Consider the following 23392-nt stretch of genomic DNA (forward strand, 5'->3'; position numbering starts at 1 on the left):
AAATACCACCACCACCACCACCACCACCACCACCACCACCACCACCACCACCACCACCATCACCACCACCACCTCACTTACCTACAGATCAATCTGATTGATGCTCCCCCCCTCCCCCATTATGGTTCCTTCTTCCTGAGTGACACTAGTTTACATCAAGTGAACAAAAACCACATCAGCATGCTGCACTGGTCTCTGAATCTATGTCTTTGTGACCCCTAAGCCGAGATTGTGACCTTACTGTTAGGTGGGATAGGGCCTTGAAAACATGTTTTCATTTTTCTTCTCTCCTGTGTACATTATCACGGGCTTTCAGAATGTCTGCTAACTCCAGGATGTAGTTCTGAAGTCAGACAAAGCTTGGTAAGAGTCTACACAATGGCATGAGCATACGTCTGGACAGTGAGGCCATGATCAAGTTAACACTGGAAATCTTTGTGAAGTAAGATAATGCAGTAGCCTCAGCATGGACCATGCTGCCTCCACTGTGGCTCCATATTTATTCCTGGCTCTTTCCACAGTCACTCCCTCACTGGTAAGATGAAATAAATTTTGCTGAGTATACACTGGACCACCTCCATGGAAAACAGCCCTGAGATCACAGAGAAATTTTATAAAGTATTCCAAGAAATATCCAGTAAAAGAAAATTTACTGGAATCGGGGAAAAGGTTGGCAAACGCTGTCTGGAGACGACAAACCCAAGCTTCATTTGGCCATCTGTTATCTCTGTCTGAAGAGCTCAGTGAGGGAGCTCCCTCAGGGCCCCTCCCTCCACAACAGAATCAGAGCTGACATCAAGCATAATAATAGGGGTTCTTTACTAAGCATGAGCCGGGACCTTTAACAATAGCAGTAACAACGGCTACCACTACTGACTAGTTACTGAATGCAACACACTACAGTAGGACCTTCCAGGAATTGTCTGTACATGGTAATGAACAAGCCGCCGAGGGTTCAGGTATATATGCTCAATGTCACTTCAATAATCTGTTATCTCCCAAGTCCATCAATTTCTGAGATCTCTCTCTGTTGGCCCTCTTCAACGCTAGACAGTAAACCCACATCATAGCAAATTCTAACTTTACCCCAGCAGGCAAACACCCCAAGGAAAAAGAATATCCAATAAATAAACCCTTTAGACAGAAGAGGATCAAACGCTTAGGGGATTGGGAATAATGTTTCTGGAAATGTTCATACGGTTTTAAAAGTTTGGAAGTGATCGGTGAATTACTTAGGACTTCGATACCCCAAAGTCTGAAATGCCAGCACACCAAGAAATTTAATTTAGATTTCTTTAACATGCTCTCTCCCGATAAGCGAGCATTCAGTATATAAATGGGATGCAACATGACTGCCAAATTGCAACACAGAATGGAGAAAATTTGTCATTTTGAAATGCTAAGGGAATTCTTACTAACAGCTTTCTCATCTTGTAAAACTATTATTTTTCTGAACCATAATATGATTTATAAGCCTCAGCTGAATTTTACACTTTTGATGGGAATAGTCTCAAAGAAAAAAAAACCCACATTTTCTCAGAATATAGAATTCTCTTAGGAGCTGGCCAAATGAGGAATAAAGTGGGACAATTTCTACGACTAAGTGGACCAAAGACTTGGTCTCTATGAACACATTTGTGCGTGAATATTTATCTACCTCACCAATTGTGGCTCCTTTGGACATTTTCTTACACTGAATAATTTCCAGGGTGACACCAGCTACTCAAATGCGCTGTCCTAGGCCCAGTGCCTGCCCCCTGAGCACTCAGATCCCCTCAGACCTCTGCCACGTTAAAGGTCTCTGTATCCCACACTCACCAGACAGATCACCTCACACCCTGTAGCCTCTCATCTTCTCTATAACTCTGTTTGTCTTCCTTGGATCCTAATGTTGAAACTATAGCAAAATCCATAGTGATATTTATTCCAACCCTCAAGAAGCTTATACTCCAGCCCAGGAACCAAGGAAAGAGCAGTAGCACCATGGGGTTAGTAAGTGCTGTGTGTGCAGTATCCCAAGACCTCTGGCTGTCATAGGAAAGACAGTCAGGGAATCAACCTGAAAGAAGGAATGTCTTGGTTGGGTATTAAATGGGTAACTGGTTGTGTGTGTGTGTGTGTGTGTGTGTGTGTGTGTGTGTGTGTGTGTGTGTGTGTGTGTATAGATGCCTGTGTAGGCCAGAAGAGTGCATCAGATTCCCTGGGGTGGGACTTACAGGTGGTTGTGAACTGACTGATGTGGGTCTGAGATCTGAACTTGGGTTGTTTTAAATGTAGCAAGTACTCTTAGCTGTCAAGACAATGCTCCATTCCTATGTTTGGTTTTGGTTTTTTAAGATAAAGATATTTTTTAAGGGAATGAAATACCTTATATTTCATAGAGTCTCAAGGGGTGAAGAACCTGGACAGCTTATAGGAAATACACACCTTCCACTTGTAGTCTGTATAAGCTTTTGCAATAGTATTCTTCTAAAGTTAGGAGTAAGTAATGTTCATGATCATGCTGTGAAATAATAGATTTTACCATTGTTGTCTTATTCACAGGAAATTGAAAAGCACTCAGGGCATTCCTCACAGGTGCTTGCAAAGTTGACTGTGGGTGAGGTATTTAGCTAAGATGGAATAACATCAAAATTCTGGAACCTGGGGAGCTTGGCATGCAATGGTGACAAATTAAGCCCAGGGTGTTTCAAGGGAATAGTAAAAAGCTTTCAGTACCATGTTAGTATATTATCCTGGTGTAGTTTTTAAAATGTTCTCTTTAAGCTGATATGGTTGAACCCCCAGCTAGTGGTGCTGTATCGGAAGGTTGTGGAACATTTTGGAGGTGAGCTTTGCTTCAGGATGTGGGTCTTGGAGGGTATCCTTGAGCTTTGTAGCCTTGCCTTGCTTCCTGACCCACCTCTGCCAACAGTCCACTAAGATGCAAGCATGTGCCTGCACCACGCTTCTGCCTAGACAGAGCCCTGCATCCCCATGCCTTACTGCCGTGATGAACTGTGTTCCCTCCAACTGTGAGCTGCACAGACCACTCTTCCTCTGTGTTGTTCCTTGTCAGGTATTTAGCCCAAGCAATGAGAAAAGAAGCTGTCTCAGTTAGGTTTTCTATTGCAGTGATAAAACACCATGACCAAAAGCAACTTGGGGAGGAAAGGGTTTATTTCATCTTACAGCTCATAGTCCATCATGAAAGGGAGTCAGAGGAGGAACTTGAAGGCAGGAACTGACACAGAGGCCATAGAGGAGTACTACTTACTGGCTTGCTCCTCATGGCTTTCTCAGTCTGCTCTTACGCACCCAGGACCACCAGCCTGGGGTGAGCTGGGTTCCCCCACATCAATCACCAATCAAGAAAATGCCCCACAAAGCTTGTCCCATAGGCCAGTCTGGTAGAAACATTTTCTCAGTTGAGGTTCCCTCTTCCAAAATGACTACTTGTGTCAAGTTGACATAAAACTAACCAACGGACAAACTAATATCCCTATTGTCCATCCATTTTCAAACATTTGTTGGAAGAGAACTTTATTGAAATAAAACTTCATTTGCCTGGGACCTCTGTACCATGTGACTCACACCAATCTATTGCCACTCATTGGCCCAAGTGGTCTTTAGAAAAAACAGATCTGGTTACCTCAGTCCTGGCGCATGCCCCTCAAAGACATTTATTAAACTTGGAGTAAAAGGCCATCTCTTAGCAGGCCTTGGCTGATGTAGTGATGGGCTGGTTTACCTCCCCACTTACCTTACATTATCTCCTTGACTTTCTATGCATGTGTCTTCCAGCAAGCCCATGGTCCCTCTGCCTCAGGGATTTTATAAACAATGCCCTCTCCTTTTCTTCTCTCCTTTAATTGCCTGGTTAGTTGCCTTCTCTCCCAGTCTCAGCTGAGCTGTTCTTTCTCAGGGAAGCATTGTCCAGCTTGGTCAGGCTTCCCTACTGCACTCTGTGGATGTTTCCATGGTAGCACTCAGTCACCGTTGGCCTCGATCATTAGCTGTGGATTTGGTTGTTTCATGCTTCCCCCTCCTGTGATATGAACTTTGAGAAGGAGCTGAGTGGCCCCATCTCTGCTGTTCATGATAATAGCCCTGGTGCCCTCCTCAGTGCCAGCCACTAAGCAAGCCCTCTGGCAATAACTTGTTGAAAATGTGACCATAAATACTCCCAGAAGTCAAAGGGGAGGAAGTTTCTGTGGTTGACATGAGGAGGAAGCCCTCCACTGAACCAGAACTGTGGATCTTAGGCACTTCCTAGGAGGTCTACTCTTTACCCTCCTGCAGGGGTCCCCCAGGCACAAGAGGATGCCCTCAGAGTGCTTCTGTCAGTGGCAGAGTGTTCTGATGAACAAAAGACTTTATTCTTTGGCTTTGAGGTAGGGAGGACTATTACTCTTTTGGCCTGAGGGGACTTTCCCACTTAATGGTCAAGAGAATGGATAAAATGATCAAAGTCGTTTTGTGTAAACAGGAAGCATATTTCATTTACTTATTTCAACATCTTGTCTCTCTTGGATGGGATAAGACTGTAAAAGACATCTGTAAAGCTGGTCAGAATTGTATTCTTTTGTGCAAGACTGGATGTAGCATAGACATTTCTTTGGAAAGTCATCTTGGCCTTTGCCCAGACCATTGGGGAAATTGTCTCTACTCAGTACAGATCCCTGTGGAGACTGTGGGCCAGTTCCTAGGTCTGGGATCATGGGAGTCAAACAGTTATTCTGTGTGGTCAGCTGTAATGGAGTCAAGGGATGCCTTTATCTGTTAAATAGGGTGAATCGAAGTGAAAATTACCTTTTGATTGAGTAGCATTGCTGAAGGAAATCAATAGAAATGGCTGGAGATTTATCGGCACCAGCTCAATTTTAAACGTTGTAGACTCTTAAATTGCTGGAACACTGGATTCAACCTTTTCAAGGCCAATGGAAAATAAACAAGAGAGTGAGTTAAAGGAGAAACAGCAAGTCTGCTCTATCCAGAGGGAAGAGAAAAATACGTGCTGACCAAAGCTAAATCATTTGCAACCTCAAAATATGTGTTCTAAATTCTCGGAGCCCACGTTTGACGTGTTTAAGAGAGAAAGACCACAGCTGACGTTGTCTTTGTTCAGAGTGTAGGAGATGGTTTTGTCTAGACTTTCAGGAATGATATAGGATGACATTTTTAGAACACATCAAAAAATATTTTTAAATTCCTCTTCCTTTCAGGAAAAGAGTTTGACATGCTTCTAAAATCTGGATGTGGTGGATCTATAAATGGCCTCCACCACTTAAGAGGAAGAGGAAGGTAAAAGGAGCCATTGAGAAAAGATGCTGAAAATGCCATTGGTTCAGGTTCTGACCTCAGTAGCAGTGCCATCAATAAAAACTCAGTGTCCAAAGTTGAGGGGGTGGTTTCTAGGCACCGGCTAGGCCATTGACGTACGTTTTCTGACAATTCTCGGGGTGACACTCATGATGTATGTGCTGCTTGCCTGTTGATGGACGAAGAACAGAAGGACAGAGAGGAGGGGGAATAACACCCAGAGTCACAGAGCTACAGGTGGCCGGGCAAGGACTAGGTTCGACTGTCCCTCCAAACCTGCCCCTCTCACCACTCTGTTGATATCTTCTTCCCCCACAGGGCCAGCATCGTACAGAAACGCATTATTTACTTTCAAGACGAGGGCTCTCTGACCAAGAAGCTATGTGAACAAGGTAAGAGCATGCGGGGGGGTGGGGGGGGAAGGGCAAGTGAATGAGGGGGCCTCTTTCAGTTTAAGCCTGGCTACAGGAATTCAGGCAACGGAGCTTTCTGAGTTCCCCTGGGCTCTGCTTCCTCACGTAGCTCTGATTTTTAATCTGGCTGTGTGCTATGGATAATTGGATCCGCCTTAAGCTCTAATTACTCAGCTTGATTCCCTGGGTAGGAGATAATGTACCTTATATTGGTGCTGTCTTCTTATTTTTGTGAAACAGTGATTATTCTGAAGAGGTTCCTTGGAATAATTCACAGGACTTAATTAAGGAATGCACAGTTGTGTACCTTTAAAAAGCCTGTGGTGGCTCTTGGGATAATCGCCCCTTAGAACTTGTATGGAATCTGAGTAACATGGGAGATTTTCTCCAAAAGAAACCAGTAGGAGATAGGAGTGTCAGGGGTGGGAGGGTAGGGAACACTAACCTTGTGATTTTTACCATGATCAAGTCTCTGGTCCTCAGATTGCAAGTTCATAAACCTCCTCTCCTTGGATTGAAACATTCTAATAAATGGCTTTATTCTGGTGCTAGAGATCAAATCCAGTGCCTTGTACATGCTAGATAAGCACTATGACCATGAGCTACACCCCTACCCAGGCCTGGAGCATCCTAATGAATAGACTGTTGGGGGAGGTTAGAGAAGGAGCCTGGGTGCAGATCAGGCCTGGGCTTAGGCCTGCTTCTATTGCCCCCTCCAACCATGTGACTTAGTAATATACAATAGGGCTGCAAGATGGCTCAATGGGTAGAGCTCTTACCACACAACTGTGAGGGCTTGAGTTCAGAGCCCCAGAATCCACATAAAGGCGGACATGGTGCTTCAAGTCTGCAATGCCAGCATTCATCGGTAACATACAAGATGGAAGCTCCCAGGACAGCTGGCCAGAAATCTACAGATGAAAACAAGGGAAAAGGCAAGGACTGACAGCTGATGTCATCCTCCGCCCTCCACCCAAGTGCTGCAGTCTGCCTGCATTCACAAACACCAATCCAGACATGCACACACATTAACCACACAAGACTGAATATGCATGCATGAGTGTGTGTGTGTGTGTGTGTGTGTGTATGTGTGTGTATGTGTGTGTGTGTGTGTGTACATGCATGGTACTTATTGCTGTCTGTATTCAAAAGTTTGTTAATCTGCTGTTAAAAATAAGACCTTAAACATCTAAACCAGTTTAGAAGTTATTAGGTAACTCAATGAAAACAGAAAATGCTCTATAATTATACGGCTTAGCTATCTCACTTCTATTAATTTGTGCAGAATTTTTATTTGCCTTTTCAGCAATTAGTCTTTTCAAAAGGAATAATCCTCTCCAACTATAGAAAGTCATAAAGTACTAAGAAAGGTTAGAGAGAGTTCTCCTGAGGAAATAATAATTATTGCTAATAATTTTGAGTGTTTGCTACATGGCGGGCACTATTCTAAACACTGTCTACTCATTGGTTATATAATCTATACAATAGCCCTGTATGGTAAAGGCTATTGGGTCAACTCCATTGTAGCTGAGGAGATTGAGGTCGAGACAGTTTGTTTGCAGCCAGCAGTGGAGGGCAGGAGCTGACATCAAGAGCCCATGCTCTGGACCACTGCCCGCTGTCAATGTTGCATCCTCCTACAGTCAGTACTTCTCAGCCCTGTCTATGGCAGAGCAATGCACTGTCACTTATTTTTTTAAAAAGCTAGAATCAAAATGTTAAGTGGACATGTGTGGAGAGAGTTAGATGCTTGGCATCGGGGTGGGAATTCTAGACACTCTGGCCAAGAAGACTCTCGCTAACTTCTTGGTGAGCACCATTCCATGTGGGATGAGGTCTTCCCTCTAAGCCATTTAGTAGACAAATGGTTCAGTCAGCTTTTCTCCAAACAAGGAGCATTTTCTCTCTTTTTAGATTCTTGGTTCCTAAACGACAACCTTACTCCCCACCTTCCCTCCATGAAATTATACCCAATTCCCATGAGCTGGACTCCAGAGTGTTCTGCCTCACACATAGGCTATATCTTGATCTTCCCCTGTAGGTAACTAGGCTGAGCCATTGTGGTATGGTTCTGTTAGATGGACTGTCAGAGGCCAGTCTTTTTTCCAGGATCTGAAAGTTCTTAGGAGATACTTCACAGACACTCCCATGTACTGACAGGCATCCTTCCTGGAGCCTCGGTGCTGATCTTAGGAAGCCTTGTCTAAGCTCTGTGTGTGTGTGTGTGTGTGTGTGTGTGTGTGTGCGCGCGCGCACGCGCGCGCGCATGCACTAAATTTCAGTGGGTACAGTGATGATGAAATAGCATGGCATAGCTCTGGTTGTTTCTCTCAGGCTGCTCTCCTAGGAAAATGACTAATCACACCATCTATACAAAAACTCTTTGCAACTTGATGGACTGAAAAGGCCCAGCAAGTCCTCATGCTGTTGGCTTTTGTGTGCTTATAAACGATCCCTGGAAATAGCAGACCCATGAAAAAATTAACATCAAAGTGATCACATTAAGAAAACCATTTAAATATAAGCAGAGCAAAGGGATTTTTAAATGCATTCAATCACTCAGCAAACTCCAGCTTTTCATCAAAGTCTCTATGTTCCCTGCTTCCTTGTTGAATCAAATCAAATCTGTTAAGAAAAGAAAGAGTGGAACTTGGAGCTATCATTTATTGCCCCAAATTACAACCATTCATCCATAGGTGATGAAATATAGCCACAAGGATAAAAAGCAGTGAACACTAGTATGTGTGTGAGTGTGTGTATGAGTATGCCCATTTGTATCCATAAATATGGGCATGTATTCCAGGCTAGGTGGCTCATGAGATTCCAGGGTATTTCCTTGCCTTTACTTCCCATCTCTGTTAAGAGTGCAATGACAGGCATTTGTGCTACACATCTATTTTACACAGGTCCTAGGGACTCGAACTCTGGTCCTTATGCTTGCATGGCAAGCACCTTTACCCGCTGATCCATCTCTCCAGCCTGTGATTTTTTTTAAAAGCAACATAATGTAAAAATTGCTTGCAATTAAAAAATAGAGAAATACAACCTATTCCAGAAGATGGTCTGAGATAGACATACGGTCACACACTTGGACACCGTGTCACAAACAGAAGGGGAATGACAGAGGATGATGGGAGATGGGGAAACTAGAGAATAGAGGAGAATATAAGCAGAGGACAGAAGATGAGAGAGGGAGAAAGAAGAGGAAGAGGAAGCCGAGGAGCTAGCTGGGTGGGTGAAGCATTTGCTTTGCAAGCGTGAGAACCCCGTGCAATCTCCCAACCCCAAGAGCCACCGAGGAAGCTGGATGCGATGGATTCCACTTGTTGGCTGAGCTCTGGAGAACGAAGACAGATGGCTCATGCAGCTCACTTTGCAGCCAGCCTGCCCAGCCTATTTTACGAGTTACAGGTTGGTTAGAGGCCCTGTCTCAAAAACCAGGTGGACTGGAGCGAGGGAAGTGGCTCAGCAGTTAAGAGCAGATACTGCCCTTGCAGAGGACCCAGCATCCATGTTGGATATCTCGGAACCACCTGTAACTCCAGTTCCAGGGGATCCATCACCCCCTTCTGACCGCCAGGGACACCTGTACTCACATGCAAAAACCTATATATGGACACACATGTATATGTATAATTTTTAATTTTTTTAAAGTTAAAAAAAAGCAAGATGTATGGCCACTGAGGAATGACAGCTAAGGTTGTCCTCTGGCCTCCACACACATGAACACTCTTCTACACTAGCGGCTGCACACACACCACACCTGCTCACACATACATGAACACACGCGTGTACACATATATATACACAAACAAAAAGAGAGAAGGAAAAGGGGATGCTGGGGGAAAGAAGACCTAAGAATATAAGAAGAGAATTTCAAAAGCCAACAAATTCAGTATAGAAAGGAGGAGGAATATCAGGTGTGATGGGGTGGTCATGTGATGGTATGGTACACTCAAAACTTGGGAAGGGCCGGGCGGTGGTGGCGCACGCCTTTAATTCCAGCACTTGGGAGGCAGAGCCAGGCGGATCTCTGTGAGTTCAAGGCCAGCCTGGGCTACCAAGTGAGTCCCAGGAAAGGCGCAAAGCTACACAGAGAAACCCTGTCTCGAAAAACCAAAAAAAAAAAAAAAAAAAAAAAAAAAAAAAAAAAAAAAAAAAAAAAAAAAAAACTTGGGAAGGTGAGGCAGAAGGATTGTGAATTCAAGTCCAGCCTGGGCTACACAGTGAAAGTCAGTTTTAAAAACTAAATCAGGTACTGGGTATGTTCAGTGATACAGCAGTGGCCTAGCACAAGAGCTTGGATTTGATCCCCAGTACTGCACAAAATAAATGAAATAAAGCTGGTTGTGGTGGCACACACCTTTAATCTCAGCATTCAGGAGATAGAGGCAGACAGATCTCTCTGAGTTCAAGACCATCCTGATCTAAATAGTAAATTCTAGGCCACCCAGAGATACATGGTGAGACACTGTCTCAACAGACCCTGTGTGTATGTGTGTGTGCATGTATGTGCAAGCAAGCATGTATGTATGCGTGCATGCATGCATGTATGTAAAATACATGGGAAGAAAGGGAAACTGAGGCCATACTCCAGGGCTGAGTTTACCTGGCTTTGCAACCCGGCACTGTAAGATGGGAGTATGTTAGTGTTGGCCATCACTGCCCTTTGGAAGCCTACTTTGTTAGCAAAAGGCCTGTCCTTGGTAGGAAACAGTTCCCCTTTTAGCCCTTTTAGCCTAGAAATTTAATTTTTAAATGGAAGCTTATGTTTCCAAAGGTCTGTTATAAATTCATTTCTGTAAAGCCTTAACAGTATCTTTAACTTTTCTATCTAAATCTAAAAGCCTTCTTGATAAGTAAAGCTCCCAATTGGTCTTAGTTGGGATCTTCTGGAGATGGTTGCTGCCTCATTTAACAGCACCTGGTAGTTACGATCGAAATCCCAGCATGTGTCTCTCAGTTCTGAATCCCCCTTTTCAAAGCTAATTTAGATGTATTTTACAATGCAGCTCATCATTGTGGGACTGTAAAAGGACCAGATCTTCTGGTTCAAGCTACCTCTCCTAAAATGTACTAGATGGGGTTTGTCCTTACTACCCAAGTGGCTCACACAGGAATCAAGTCCGGGTTTTATATGCATGTGTCAGTGGGCAGCTTGCTCCTAGACGTAGACAAACAGCACTCTAGCCTCTGCCCATGACTCATTCTTCAGGTGGCCACAGCCTTTTCCTTTGAGCCTCTTTAGAAATCTCTGGAATCTGTAGGGAGAGGTTTTATTTAAATGTACTTCATTTGGAAAAAAACAAAACAGAAACAAATGTTTTTTTTTAACTAGGTATCATTTATGCAGACTACCCTGAGTGGGTCTTTCCTGAGTGACTGAATTCAGAGTGAGGTCATAGGCTCTGAACCAAAACAGACGTGGGTCCCACTTCTGCATGAATGGCTCATTCATCCTGTGAGCTTGATCAAATCACCCAGCCTGCTTCTTGCTTTTGATGATCTGTAAAACAGGGATGTCATCATTACTTTTCCGTTACTGTAATAAAATGCCCTGGTAAAAACAACAGAAAGAACAGAGGCTTTATTTTGGCCTACAGTTCGGGGAGGGGTGTGTGTGCAACCTACCATGGCGAGGAAGAGACAGTGGAGAGCAGAGGAAGGCTGGCTTGTCACGTCGCATCTACAAAGAGTGTGCAGGAAATGAGGTTGGGCAATATAGCCTAAAGACCTCCCCCCATGACCTAATTCCTGTAGCAAGGTTCTACCTTCTAAAGGTTCCACAATCTTCCCAAACAGTGTCACCAACTGGGGACCAAGTATTCAAACCCAGGAGCCTCTGGAGGATACTTCACATTCAAACCTCAAGGGATAACCAAAGTATTTCTTACAGCATATATAGAAAGGGCTCAGCACGCACAAGGGACTCGGTACTTTGCTGATATCATGACAGTGTCTCATACTTTGTCTCCATCCCCAAGCTCACTTCTGACCATCATTGGTTTTGCATGTTCAAACATGGTGAGCTCAGCAAATTCTGAAAGAGATTGGAAAATGCTGTTTCTGACATGCAAAATGGTTTTCATCCCCTTGGTTTCTGCTCTTTGTACAATATTTAAAAAAAAAATGTCCAACTTGCAAAAAAGGAAGATTGGTGTTACCACAGCTGGGAGAACTACAGAAAAAGTCGTCGCAGCAAGCGCCATCTGTGGGCATTGTCCCCTCTCCCAGGCAGCTGAGCAGACTAGGAGCACTAAGGCACTTAGGGCCGTGGGCTCAACAATCAGAAATGCTGAATTTATTCATATAATCTCTCCTTCCCTACTTATCAGCTACTCACAGCTAAAAATGGGGATGGAGAGGGAATCTTAAGTTGTTCCTGGCTGCTTCTACACTCAGAAGTAAACTTGAACTTGTGAACACATTTGCAACACTCCCCACCTCCACTTCCCAGTACAGTCTTTGAAAGCACGATAAGAGACATGATTGCATAAGACTCCTTCTTCTTAATTTCCAACAATTCTTTAAGCCTCTACTGGCTCTTGCTTTTCTCCTTTAAAACCACCCCTGCCTCTGCTCTGGTCCAGCATTTGGGCCGTGAAATTTTCTTAGGGAAAATAGATACATATTCCTCTTAAAATCCTGTAGGAGATGCTTTTGGGATGGGATGGGGAGGAAGGCAGGATACAGAAAGAACAACTGGGTGAGGGCTGGAGAGGCAGCTCCATGTTAGTTAGAAATGCTTTCTCCTCTTGCAGGTGACTCGGGTTTGCTTCCCAACACCTGCCTCAGGTGTTTCACAACACCTCTAACGCCAGTTCCAGGGGATCTGATGCTCTCTTCTGGTCTTCTTGGGCACCTGCACACACATGACATTCACACACACACACACACACACACACACACACACACACACACACACACACCACATCTTTAAAATGAAAAGAACAACTGAGTAAAATTCAGCATTGGTTTCCCCAAATCTCCCCATCCTAAAGATTCTAGACTCTTGGTCCCGTAGAACACCTCAGATTATGAGAGCAAGAACTTTGAATTTTTGTATTTACAGACTGCATATTCATAGTTGATAAATATAAATTCCATAGCAATCTAAGTGCTGAGTCTTAGAAAGGAGTGCAACTGCACTGTGTCTTCTTATACAGGGATCAAAGATAAGACAAGCTGCTGCAAGGCTGCCTTTTACGAGGCCCCTGACTGCTTTCTAACTTGATTTCCCGTTTCAGATCCCACACTTGACGGGGTGACGGACAGACCAATCTTGGACTGCTGTGCCTGCGGAACTGCCAAGTACAGGCTCACGTTTTATGGGAACTGGTCTGAGAAGACTCATCCGAAGGATTACCCTCGTGAGTACAGCTGCTGCTTTATGGGTCAGGGAAAGCACATTATTAATATCCTGTCTGATCACAGGATCCATAGGCTGAGCTGTGTTGGCCTGCTCATTATTGGCCACTGATTTGTGAAACTTGCACCCCAAGAAAGTAAATTCATGGACACGTACAGACATAATCCTGGTATGCTTTTAGAGTTTTCGTGTAACACTGTTCTAAGAGTTTTATTTGTGGTTCTTAAAACAGTTCCTGAAGTCAAGTTACTATATCTTCAAGCCAAGTATTTTGTAGCTTCCTAAAACAGCGGAACACATGTTATAAAACAGACCATTTGTTAGAGATAGCTGGCAAAGGAATTCCCTTGTCTCCATAGACAGTGTGACAATCACTCAGCATCCTTAACCCTAGGAAGGTGTCAGGTCATCAATCAATACACCATTTCTCTACTGGTTCCAGATGTCACCTTCTAATGCCGCCTGACACCAGGCTCAGAGCAGCCAAAACCAATCTGCGAGAGTTGTCAGGAGGTCCCAAACTTGCTATGTGGGGACTAGATCCTAAAATAGGACAGTTCAACTCTTATTAGTCAGACCGTCATCTCGACACATTTGAAATGAGCCAGGCACTGTGCTGAACCTTAGAGATATGATAGTCAGCAAGAGAAAAGATACAGTGCACATCCCATACCTTTTAGGGACTGTGAGGAGATAGACATTAATCAAACAATCACATGAAATTTGTAGCTGTGAATAGTGGGCTGATTCCACATTATTAAGCGTGTTTACTGATGGCGCATCCTTGCAATGGAAAGTAACCTGTGGCTGTGGGTGGCAATGGACGTGTTGTGTCTGGGCTTAGCCCGTTTGGTTCTTAGGTATGTGCTTCGCGCTGAAGTTACCACAGCTGGAAGGAACTGCAGACATGGGAGAGATTAAAAAGAGGGAAAGAGCACATGGCAAGAACTTAAGTAAACACTGGGTAGATCAGAACCGCCCTGGTGCCCAGGCAGCCCACCCAATGGGGACTCCAACATTCTTAGCTAGATCAAGACGTTTGTAATTGAATTTAACTCACATGAAGTTGAAGTTTGGAATCTTAAGAGCCCCTGGCTAAGTCATCCTCAGTCTCTAGGATTCAGGCAGCTGGGTAGGAGACCTGTGTGAATAAACCTAGCCTCTCTGCCTGGCAGCAGGCACTTAGAAGCAGAATGCTGCTGTCAGGGGGATCCCTACAGTGTCCCCACTAATGGAAGAGAGAAAATGGTAGGGCCATTACTCATCTTTTGTGATCATAAGGAGTTTTTCTCATTTCTATCTGGCCACCATTGTCTCCCAGAATTTAGGTGGTAGGGCAAGGGTACAAAATCATTGTTTCTGGGCCTCTGGGGCAAACCACATGCAAACCTACAGAGAACTGCTGTGGTGTTGAGAGCTTAATAAATATAGCAGATGTGTGTTCCTGATTCCCAGAATTGTTCTATTGTCGGGCATTACATTACAGAGCCAGGCTCTGCCCTGATTTTTCTGTTGGAAAAATTCATCATCAAATGCAGAATAGCATTTACCACATGGTGTTGGGATTATTTCCTTGGGAAATTTCTTCCCCACAAGACTGGGACTTCTGAGATAAAAGCCATGACCTGTTTCATCTTTGAGTCTTTGTCCCTGTACGTGCCTGGTACCTTCCTGAGAATTAGGTGGTGACTATGGGACACACTTGCTACCATCTGGGAGGCAGGTATCCAGCTGACACTGAATCATGATGGCCAGGACTGAGCAGGGAGTGTGGACCAGACCTTCTTTGGAGGGCAAAGGGTGAACTTGGGGACTTGACAGCCTGGAGCCCCTGGGAAGGACAGAGGCAATGTCAGTGATGGCTTCTGTGATCTAGACTGCAGGGATATTTCTGTCTTGATAATCAGCCCTGTTGTCAGCCTAGAGAAGCTTGTTGACAACAAGCTGTCAAGAGCCAAGTCCCTTGTATCTTTTTAATTAGTCATCCAAAATGTCATTTTCTAAGCAGGGATTTGGGGACAGTGGCTCTCGGCCTCTTCAGTCTTTGCATCCTTTTAACAAGTTTAAGAATCACAGGAAGCATTGATATGCTTTTGTTAAATCTCTCTAAGTGTTCACCTTAGAAGCAATGAAAGCTGAGAATTTTTTAAATTATTAATTTTCAAGTAACATAGAGTGGTAATAAACATATTGTATGTTTAATAAATTTATCACATGATGACAAAAAAGTATAGTATTATATTTAATTAAAATGATTGTCCCAAAAAAATTGTGAAAAGGGTGTCATTGTTCTACATTTTGGCCAATCTCTGTAGTCTGTACAGATTAGGAGTAAGCACGTGGACCGTCATTCACCTTTGTTTCTGCATTCAACCTATTGTGATACATTTTTGATAGAAGTACATGAAGAAAATTCTAGACCACATGCATGTGTAACTAGGTAAAAGGAAGAGCATTTAGGAGGATTAGAGAGATGTCTCTGTGGTTAAGGGTACTTGCTCTTCTCAGCAAGGCTCTGGGTTTGATTCCATGCACCCATAAGGCGTGGCTCACAGCAATGTGTAACTCAAGTTCCAGGGGATCTGATGACTTCTGCTGGCCTCTGCTGGTACCTGCACACATGTGAGACACATACAGATGAGCAAGCATGCACACACACACACATTAAAATAATTTTTTAAAGTGTTCTAATAATCTTTCCAGATATTTACAGATAATCTTTGCTACCAGACCACAAACTACTTCAAAGTCTACAAAAAGTAGAGTTTTGTTAAGTCCAGCTACAATGAGGAATATGTAATTATGCCAGTGGGTTGGTATTCTGTGACTAAAAACCACTGTTTACCTTCCACTTTGGGTGGAAATCCATGATTATGCAGCCCTGATGCTGACCATTTGGAAAATACCAGCTTATTGAGAATCGCAGATCATCCACATGCCAAGATTTCACATTGTCAAAATCACATCCATTCCTAGGAGGACAGAGCCCATCAGGGAAGTGTTGGAAAACTGGGAGACTATCAAGTTCACAGTAACAGTTACAAGTTTTCCAAGATTCTGATTTTTGCTTGAAAACTCAAATTTTATTATTGGTGACAGATACTGTCAGTTGTTTTCCTTGAAGTGACAGACTCACTTCACTTTTTGAGAAAAAATGTCTGCCAAATTCCCAAGTCTGAATAACCGTAATTTGCCTGTCATTAGTTCTTTCAAGTGATGTTTTATGGATGTACAAAGTGGCTAGTCTGACTTGCACCTAAAAGAAGCATTAAGTGCATTTACTGAGGACAGTCAGAGTACTCCCATCTATACAGCAGAACTGCTTAGCATTTTATATTGCTTTTTACATTCCCCAATGAGTCACTCTGAATAATAAGGTGTGTATTCATTAGGAGAAACTTCAAGTGACTCACTTTTCTGTTACATGAAGGACATGAGTCTTTTGTTGTCTACTGTGAACATGTGGCCCTGAAGAAGACATCAGCTACTAATATAGGCCAAGACTGTTGCCTTGGCCCATCTTCAATACCAGTGTGACCATACTACAGCAAACAAATAATATCTTCAATTTATTATTAAATAGCTTTAATCTCTTGGATTCCCTAAAAGGATCTCAGGGTTCTCAGGAGTGTGTGGGTCACACTCTGATCACCTCTGCAATGGGGTAAGTTGGGTGTTCAACTCTTGGGTGTCTTTGAGTAACTTACCTTTGAGAATCACAGTAGATGCTACATGGGAGACTGAACTGCACCATGCATCTTAAGCCACCATGCACCTTCAGCCACCACACACCTTCAGCCACCATGCACCTGAACCACCATGTACCTGAACCACCATGTTCCTGAACCACCCTGCACCTTCAGCTACCATGTACCTTTAGCCATAGTGAACCATATCTGCAGATGTCTCTTCTCAACCATTGTACAAAATGTTTTTGTTCCAAATGCTGCTTCTGGGGTTCTCTCCATGGGAGAAGGCTGCATTCCTCTCTCTGGGAGGGACTAGGTATGATAAAACAGATATAGAGGCAGGAGAATGGATTAAATAGCTTCTGGTATTCCTCCTCTCTGGCAGTGTCCACATTCCTGCTGGACATCTGGAAATTGTAGAATTCTTTCAAAACATTCCCAATCAAGAAGCTTTTGAAATACATTTGAAGGCTGGAGCATGTAAATTTTACCTTTTAATTCTGTAGGTGAAAAGACCTTGACACACACAAAAGAGTAGCATTACAAAATCAAAGCTCAGACCAGACAGTTCTCGTTTTCCTTACCTTGGGGTCTATCACGAAGCAATCAATAGTCAGAAAATGCCTGAACCAAAACCAAAGCTTAGATCCAAATGATTTTCTTTTGCCTTCCCTTGGGGGCTGTCATGAGACAATCATTCCTGCCCTCTGCAGTCAAATTAAACATCTAATATACAACATATCTTCCAATGTGAAGTCAATTGATACTAGATTCTATACCATCCTGCCTGCTGTTCTGCACACAGCCAGACTTAGAAGCCAGAAAGAGCATGTCTGGGTTTGTTGAGCTTGAATAGCATTGCTGAAAACCAGAACAAGCACCATGGTATCTGTCCTAGACATTGCCAGACTGCAACTCCCAACTGTGGGAACCATGGGAGGCAGTGCTTCCCAGGAACAAGGTGACCAGGCCCATAAGGATGTCTTAAGGGCTGGACGTGTGCCCAGTCTGCACAGAGATGGGAGCTTCCTACCAGATGCTAAGTATCTTTAATCACTAGCTCTCATGGAGATCCTGGGTTCTTGACAAATGCTTCCATCCTGTAGACAGCCTGCCATCTCCCCTGGGCCAGCCAAGATGCATAACTTCCTCCCCTTTGGACATGGCATCAGTTAATACTGTTTGACAAATCGATATTGAAGAATATTTTTCCTAAATCAATTTTTAATTTGATGACACATTGGCTAAAATATTAACACAGCCACTTAGAAATACATTCTATATATTTGAAGTTAATTTTACAGTGACATCCAGCCATCTTTTCCATTGGGTCACTTGCTCAAGAAAATTATGTCCAATCCCATTTTAAAAAAAACTACTGAACTAGTATTAACTTGATGACTCTTAATATTTTTATCTTTTATTCATCTAGTTATGTACAAAGTTTCTACATCATGCCTAACTCACTGAATCCTAGTTTCATAATTAATTTTCTCTCACAGCTATAAGTCCCAACCTTGTCTTATTTCAGAGAAGTCATCTAATTTTTCTTTTATTGGCCACTAACGTAATGTTAGGTTTCCAGCTAACCAAGAAAGCACTGGAATTAAAAACTGTACACATAAATAATTTAATAATAGTCCACCAATACCACCTTCAACTCTTCACATCTCCATGCAAGAGCAAGTCATTTCTGGGTTTTGTATCCCCTTTTCATCTGGTGTTAGCCTCAAATCAGCTACTTGCTACCTACTCATGTCTACTAGAAATTGATAGTTGACAAATACAGAGATCTACAGCCAAACATTAGGCAGAGCTTGGGGAACTCGGAGGAAGAGGGGGAGGAAGGATTGTAGGAATCAGATGGGTCAAGGACACCAGGAGAACACAGCCCACAGAATCATTCATAGGGACTCACAGATGAAGGGCAATCATGGAACCTGCATGGGTCTATGCTATGTCCTCTACAGATATGTTGTGGTTGTGAGCATGGTGTTTTTGTGGGACTCCTAACAGTAGGAGTTGGGGATGTCTCTGACTCTTTCACCTGATCTTGGGACCCTTTTCCTCTTACTGGGTTGTAGGGTTTGTGCCTGGTCTTATTGTATTTGTTATACCGTGCTTGATTAATATCCCTGAGAGGCTTGCTTTTTCCTGAAGAGGAATGGAGAGGTGGATTGGGGGAGGGGGAGGTTGTGGGGAAGGGAAACTGGGAGGAGTAGAGAAAGGAGAGGCTGGGATTGGGATGTATTGTGTGAGGGAAGAATAAAGAAAAAGAAAAAGAAATAAACTGATAGCTGGAAAAAGTCACCCACAGGCCAGGCAGTGGTGCATGCCTTTAATCTCAGCACTCGTGAGGCAGTGAAAGGTAGATCTCCATAAGTTCAAGGCCAGCCTGGTCTACAAAGCAAGTTCTAGGACAGCCAGGGCTGTTTTACTGTTACGCTGTTACACACACACACACACACACACACACACACACACACACACACACACACACACACACAAAGTCACCCAAATACTTCGTGCTTTTCCCATAAATTCTTCATCAGTTGTTGGTATAAATGAGTTCTTTTGTGTCTAGTTTTAGAATTTTACTTCTTTCCTTAACAACCACCCATTTTGCAAGGTTTCCACAGTCCTTATCAGACAACCCTAATAGAGGGGAAGATCTTTCTCCTTTATTTCCTGACTAATCTGGATTGCTTTTATCTAATAAGCTTTGTTAGCTCCTTAAAGAATACCATTGTTATCTCTCTTCTAATTTGCATACATCTGCTTTTATGCATCCTTTTATCTTCTATTTCTTTTGGATGGCCCTTTTGTTCTGTTGGTAAATTTCCATATTGTTTACTTTATGTGCTGACTTCCCTCTTTTTTGTATTTTTTGTTTTTATTAATAATTAATGCACCTGAGGCTGTGAATTTTCCTTTTAGTTGGTCTCTGAGCTCTTCCCAGAGGTCTTACTAGAGACCCCTCATGTTCACTATTCTCTTGGTAAAATGCTTTTGTGCACTTTATCTTCTGGACATAGTTGTTAATTAGTAGAGTATTTTAAATTTTCTGAAAAGTTGGAGATTTTTTATTTGTATTGTTGGTTTTGATTTTGGTTATTTATTTAGTTCTGATCAAAGAGTATGTGATACATAGCTCCTGCTTTGTTGTATTTACTGAGTTTATTTATTAATAACCCACTGCATGTTTGCCTTAGTAAGCTTTGTCTCTTACTCTTCTTTGGGTACCGAGGGTATGCTCATCCCCACACAGTGCACAGCATCACTGGTCCATGTCAGCCCTCAAGAAATATGCTCTTCCCACACAGTGCACAGCATCACTGGTCCATGTCAGGCCCCTCTGGCACTATTTGCTTTTGATCTCATCCCACTTATGCTATCATTATTGTGCTTAGCCATGCTAATTTTTTCTTCTATTTTCATTTTATATGTTCTGATTATTCTATCTTTTTGTTCATTATTTTGTTGCTAGAGTTTTCCGCCTTGCCCACAGGGACAAATCTTTGTCACCCGCCAGTCCCACAGCCGCTCAGACCCAACCAAGTAAACACAGAAACTTATATTGCTTACAAACTGTATGGCCATGGCAGGCTTCTTGCTAACTGTGCTTATAGCTTAAATTAGTCCATTTCCATAAATCTATACCTTGCCACGTGGCTGGTGGCTTACCGGCATCTTCTCATGCTGCTGGTCATGGCGGCGGCTGGCCGTCTGGCCTTCTGCCTTCCTGTCCTTTTATTTCTCCTCTCTGTTAGTCCCGCCTATCCTTCCTGCCTAGCCACAGCCGATCAGGTTTTATTTATTGGTCACTCAGAACAACTTGACATACAGACCATCCCCCAGCACAGCCAAGTGCAGACCATCTCAGACACCTGCACTCAGGCCCATGGTCCTAATCATCCTCTATGCGGACCTGCTGGGTAACGCCACAAAGAACCCAAGAAGGGCTCCCACAGGACATACAGAACATCCCACAGCAATATTTAATTTTATACTTTTTTCCTTCTATTGCCCAGTTGTGTCAATAGAAAAGTTAGCTGAGCCAAGTATAGTGGCACAGGCATGTGACCCCAGAACTTGGCAGGTGAGTGGGGAACACAAGAGGTCCAAAGTCAGTCTCAGCTACAAAGCAAATTCGAGGCAAGGCTGGGCTTCTTGGGACCTGTCTCAAAACAATAACAATGAAAAGTTATCCGAGTCTTTTTTTTCCTTTCAGCGATTGCCTTTAACATAAGACACATATTTATGTTAACTTCCCAACATGTTGATATCATCCTCTTCTCCTGAACTTTTACATATCCTCGTGCTCCTTCACTCTCTACCATCTTTCTTTATATTGATGGATTTCTAGAATTTTATTTCCTAGTCACTGTAATTCTGTTTTCCAATCTTTGATCTTTGTGTTTCTAAACAGCCATAAACTTTCCTAAAACTTTGCTTGCCCCTTGTCCTTTGTATTTCTCTCACTTGGGTACTTTCTGCAAGGATGTTTTCCTCACTGTGTTTGCAAGGCAAGCCCATCAAGTCTCTCCATGCCTGGGAATATTTTGTTCTGTTCTCACACGTAAGTGACACAGGGCTGAATATGAGGCCGAGGTTCAAAAGCAGTTTTCTTTTCTACTATTTACCACTGCATCCTTATATCCCATCGTCTAGAGAGTCCATGTCAGGTTGGTTTTTGTTTCTTGCTATTTGGTCTGTTCTTTCCCTCTGCTTTTCAAGTGTTCCTTTCATCTGTCTGTCTGTCTCTTTGGTGTTCTTCATCTTTCTGTGAATACCACTGGGTGTAGACTTTTTTAAAAAAATAGTTCCCTCTTTAACAAATCCTTCCCACGTGAGATTTTGCTTTTGCCTCTTCCTTTGATCCTAAGAAACGGTTGTTGTCACACATTCCATCTCCTCTTATTTTTCATTTCTGAGTTGCTGCCCCAGTTAGCTTCAGCTGTCAACTTGACACTGCCTAGAGTCATCTTCCTGAGAAGGCAGTCTCAACTTTGCACAGAGACACAGACATGTGTCTCTGCTCTACTCTGTAGAACTCCGTAGGTGTGTGCTCCCTAAGAAAGACGTTCTTGTATAAAATTACTGTACACTTAATACTGACACTGATAAAATGCTGCTGTCTAATCTAGGTGCTTTGTTTAAGTTACATTAATTATGCCCCTACTGGCTTCTTCATGGAGACCACACAATATCATAGAGTGCAAACTGTCTGAGTAACACAGGCAATTTTAGATGTGCTAGAAGCTGCATTTAAAAAGTAAAGAGAAGCAATAAAATTAGCTTTTCAGATTTATTTTATGTGTATGAGTGTTTTGCCTGCATGTTAGGTGTGCCTGGTACACTTGGAGGCTGGAAGAGGGTCTCAGATCCCCTGGAAATGGAGTTGCAGACGGTTGTAAGCCACTATGTAGATGCTGGAAATTGAACTTGAGTCCTCAGCAAGAACAAGTGCTCTTAACTGCTGAGTCATCTTGCCAGCCTCCAATAAAATTAAATTTAATGTACTATTTTATTGAAGCCAGACCTCAAATCATGCCACGTTAGCATATAATTAGCCTGAAAATTCATTACAGACATATTTTGCATTCTTTGTGCAGTACTAAGGTCTGGTACCTATTTTGCATTCAGACTCACCATATTTTAATCACACAGTAGTCATGTGTAAATATTGGCTACCATATTGCACAGAACAGCTCTGTAGCAAAGAAAAGAAAAAATTTCACCCAGAATCCCATCCAGTATCTTACACTGCAGTTACTTGTCATGCATCTTTCATCAGCCTTCAGATGGAACACTTCCTCAGGCTTTCTTGACTTTCCTGAAGTTTTTTTTGAAGAGTACTCAGAAGTTATGGTATAGACTGTCTTTTGGTTTGGGGTCATTGATGTTTCCCCTCGATTAGATTGAGGTTAGTCATCTTCAGAAAGGATTCCATGGCCTTCATGAATGTGTGTTTAATTTCTAATTTGTGTTTGATTCTCTTCCTCTACTTGTTTTGTCTCTTAGTTCTTTTTTAAAAGAACTTACCTATTTATTTATTATATGTGTGCCTGTGGCCCTCATGAGTTTATGTGTACCACATACATGCAGGTGCCCTTGGCAGTCAGAGGTCATCTGATCCCTGGGAACTGGAGTTAGCTGCCTATTGTGACTACTGGGGACCAGACCTGGGTCCTCTACAGAGCAGAAGGTATTCCTGACTACTGAGCTGCCTTTCCATCCCCCCCGACACTTGTATCTGCTTTGGGTGTTTAATATCTTCCCTCTGTCTTTGAGGAAGTGTACTGTGCTTAGATTGTATTTTTGACCTATCTGCTGTTACAAAGCTGCTTCTTGCCCTGTTTGCACTTGCCTGGCATCTAGTAACTCTGAAGGGGGCTTGTGTTTCTCTGCTGATGTAACTGTTATGCCTTGTTGTGCGTGATAGGGAAGAGGAAAATGTTGGATGGCATCTGTTCTGGAGTGTTTAGGGAAAGAGGAGGAGATGAAGCCAGGAAGGGGGCCCAGGCATTGCATCACTGCTGTCACAGCCCCCCTTTGCTTCCGTTCTACAGCATCCAGTGCAGGACCACCCGTGGTCCCTCCAGGACCTTGACACCTCT

The 23392-nt window shown here is 43.1% G+C and overlaps 1 protein-coding gene across 1 annotated transcript in view; it reads left to right on the plus strand.

Moving 5' to 3' along the window:
• The window catches only part of Spon1 (spondin 1), a 287223-nt gene that overhangs the window by 116203 nt on the left and 147628 nt on the right, over window positions 1-23392 (plus strand). The window contains exons 4-5 of the mRNA XM_006978617.4: window positions 5620-5693; window positions 12962-13084. Of these exons, the coding sequence (XP_006978679.1) occupies window positions 5620-5693; window positions 12962-13084 (197 nt within the window). The remainder of the gene's footprint in view (window positions 1-5619; window positions 5694-12961; window positions 13085-23392) is intronic.

Source organism: Peromyscus maniculatus, chromosome 1 (assembly GCF_049852395.1).
Source record: "Peromyscus maniculatus bairdii isolate BWxNUB_F1_BW_parent chromosome 1, HU_Pman_BW_mat_3.1, whole genome shotgun sequence".
Lineage (NCBI taxonomy): Eukaryota > Metazoa > Chordata > Mammalia > Rodentia > Cricetidae > Peromyscus > Peromyscus maniculatus.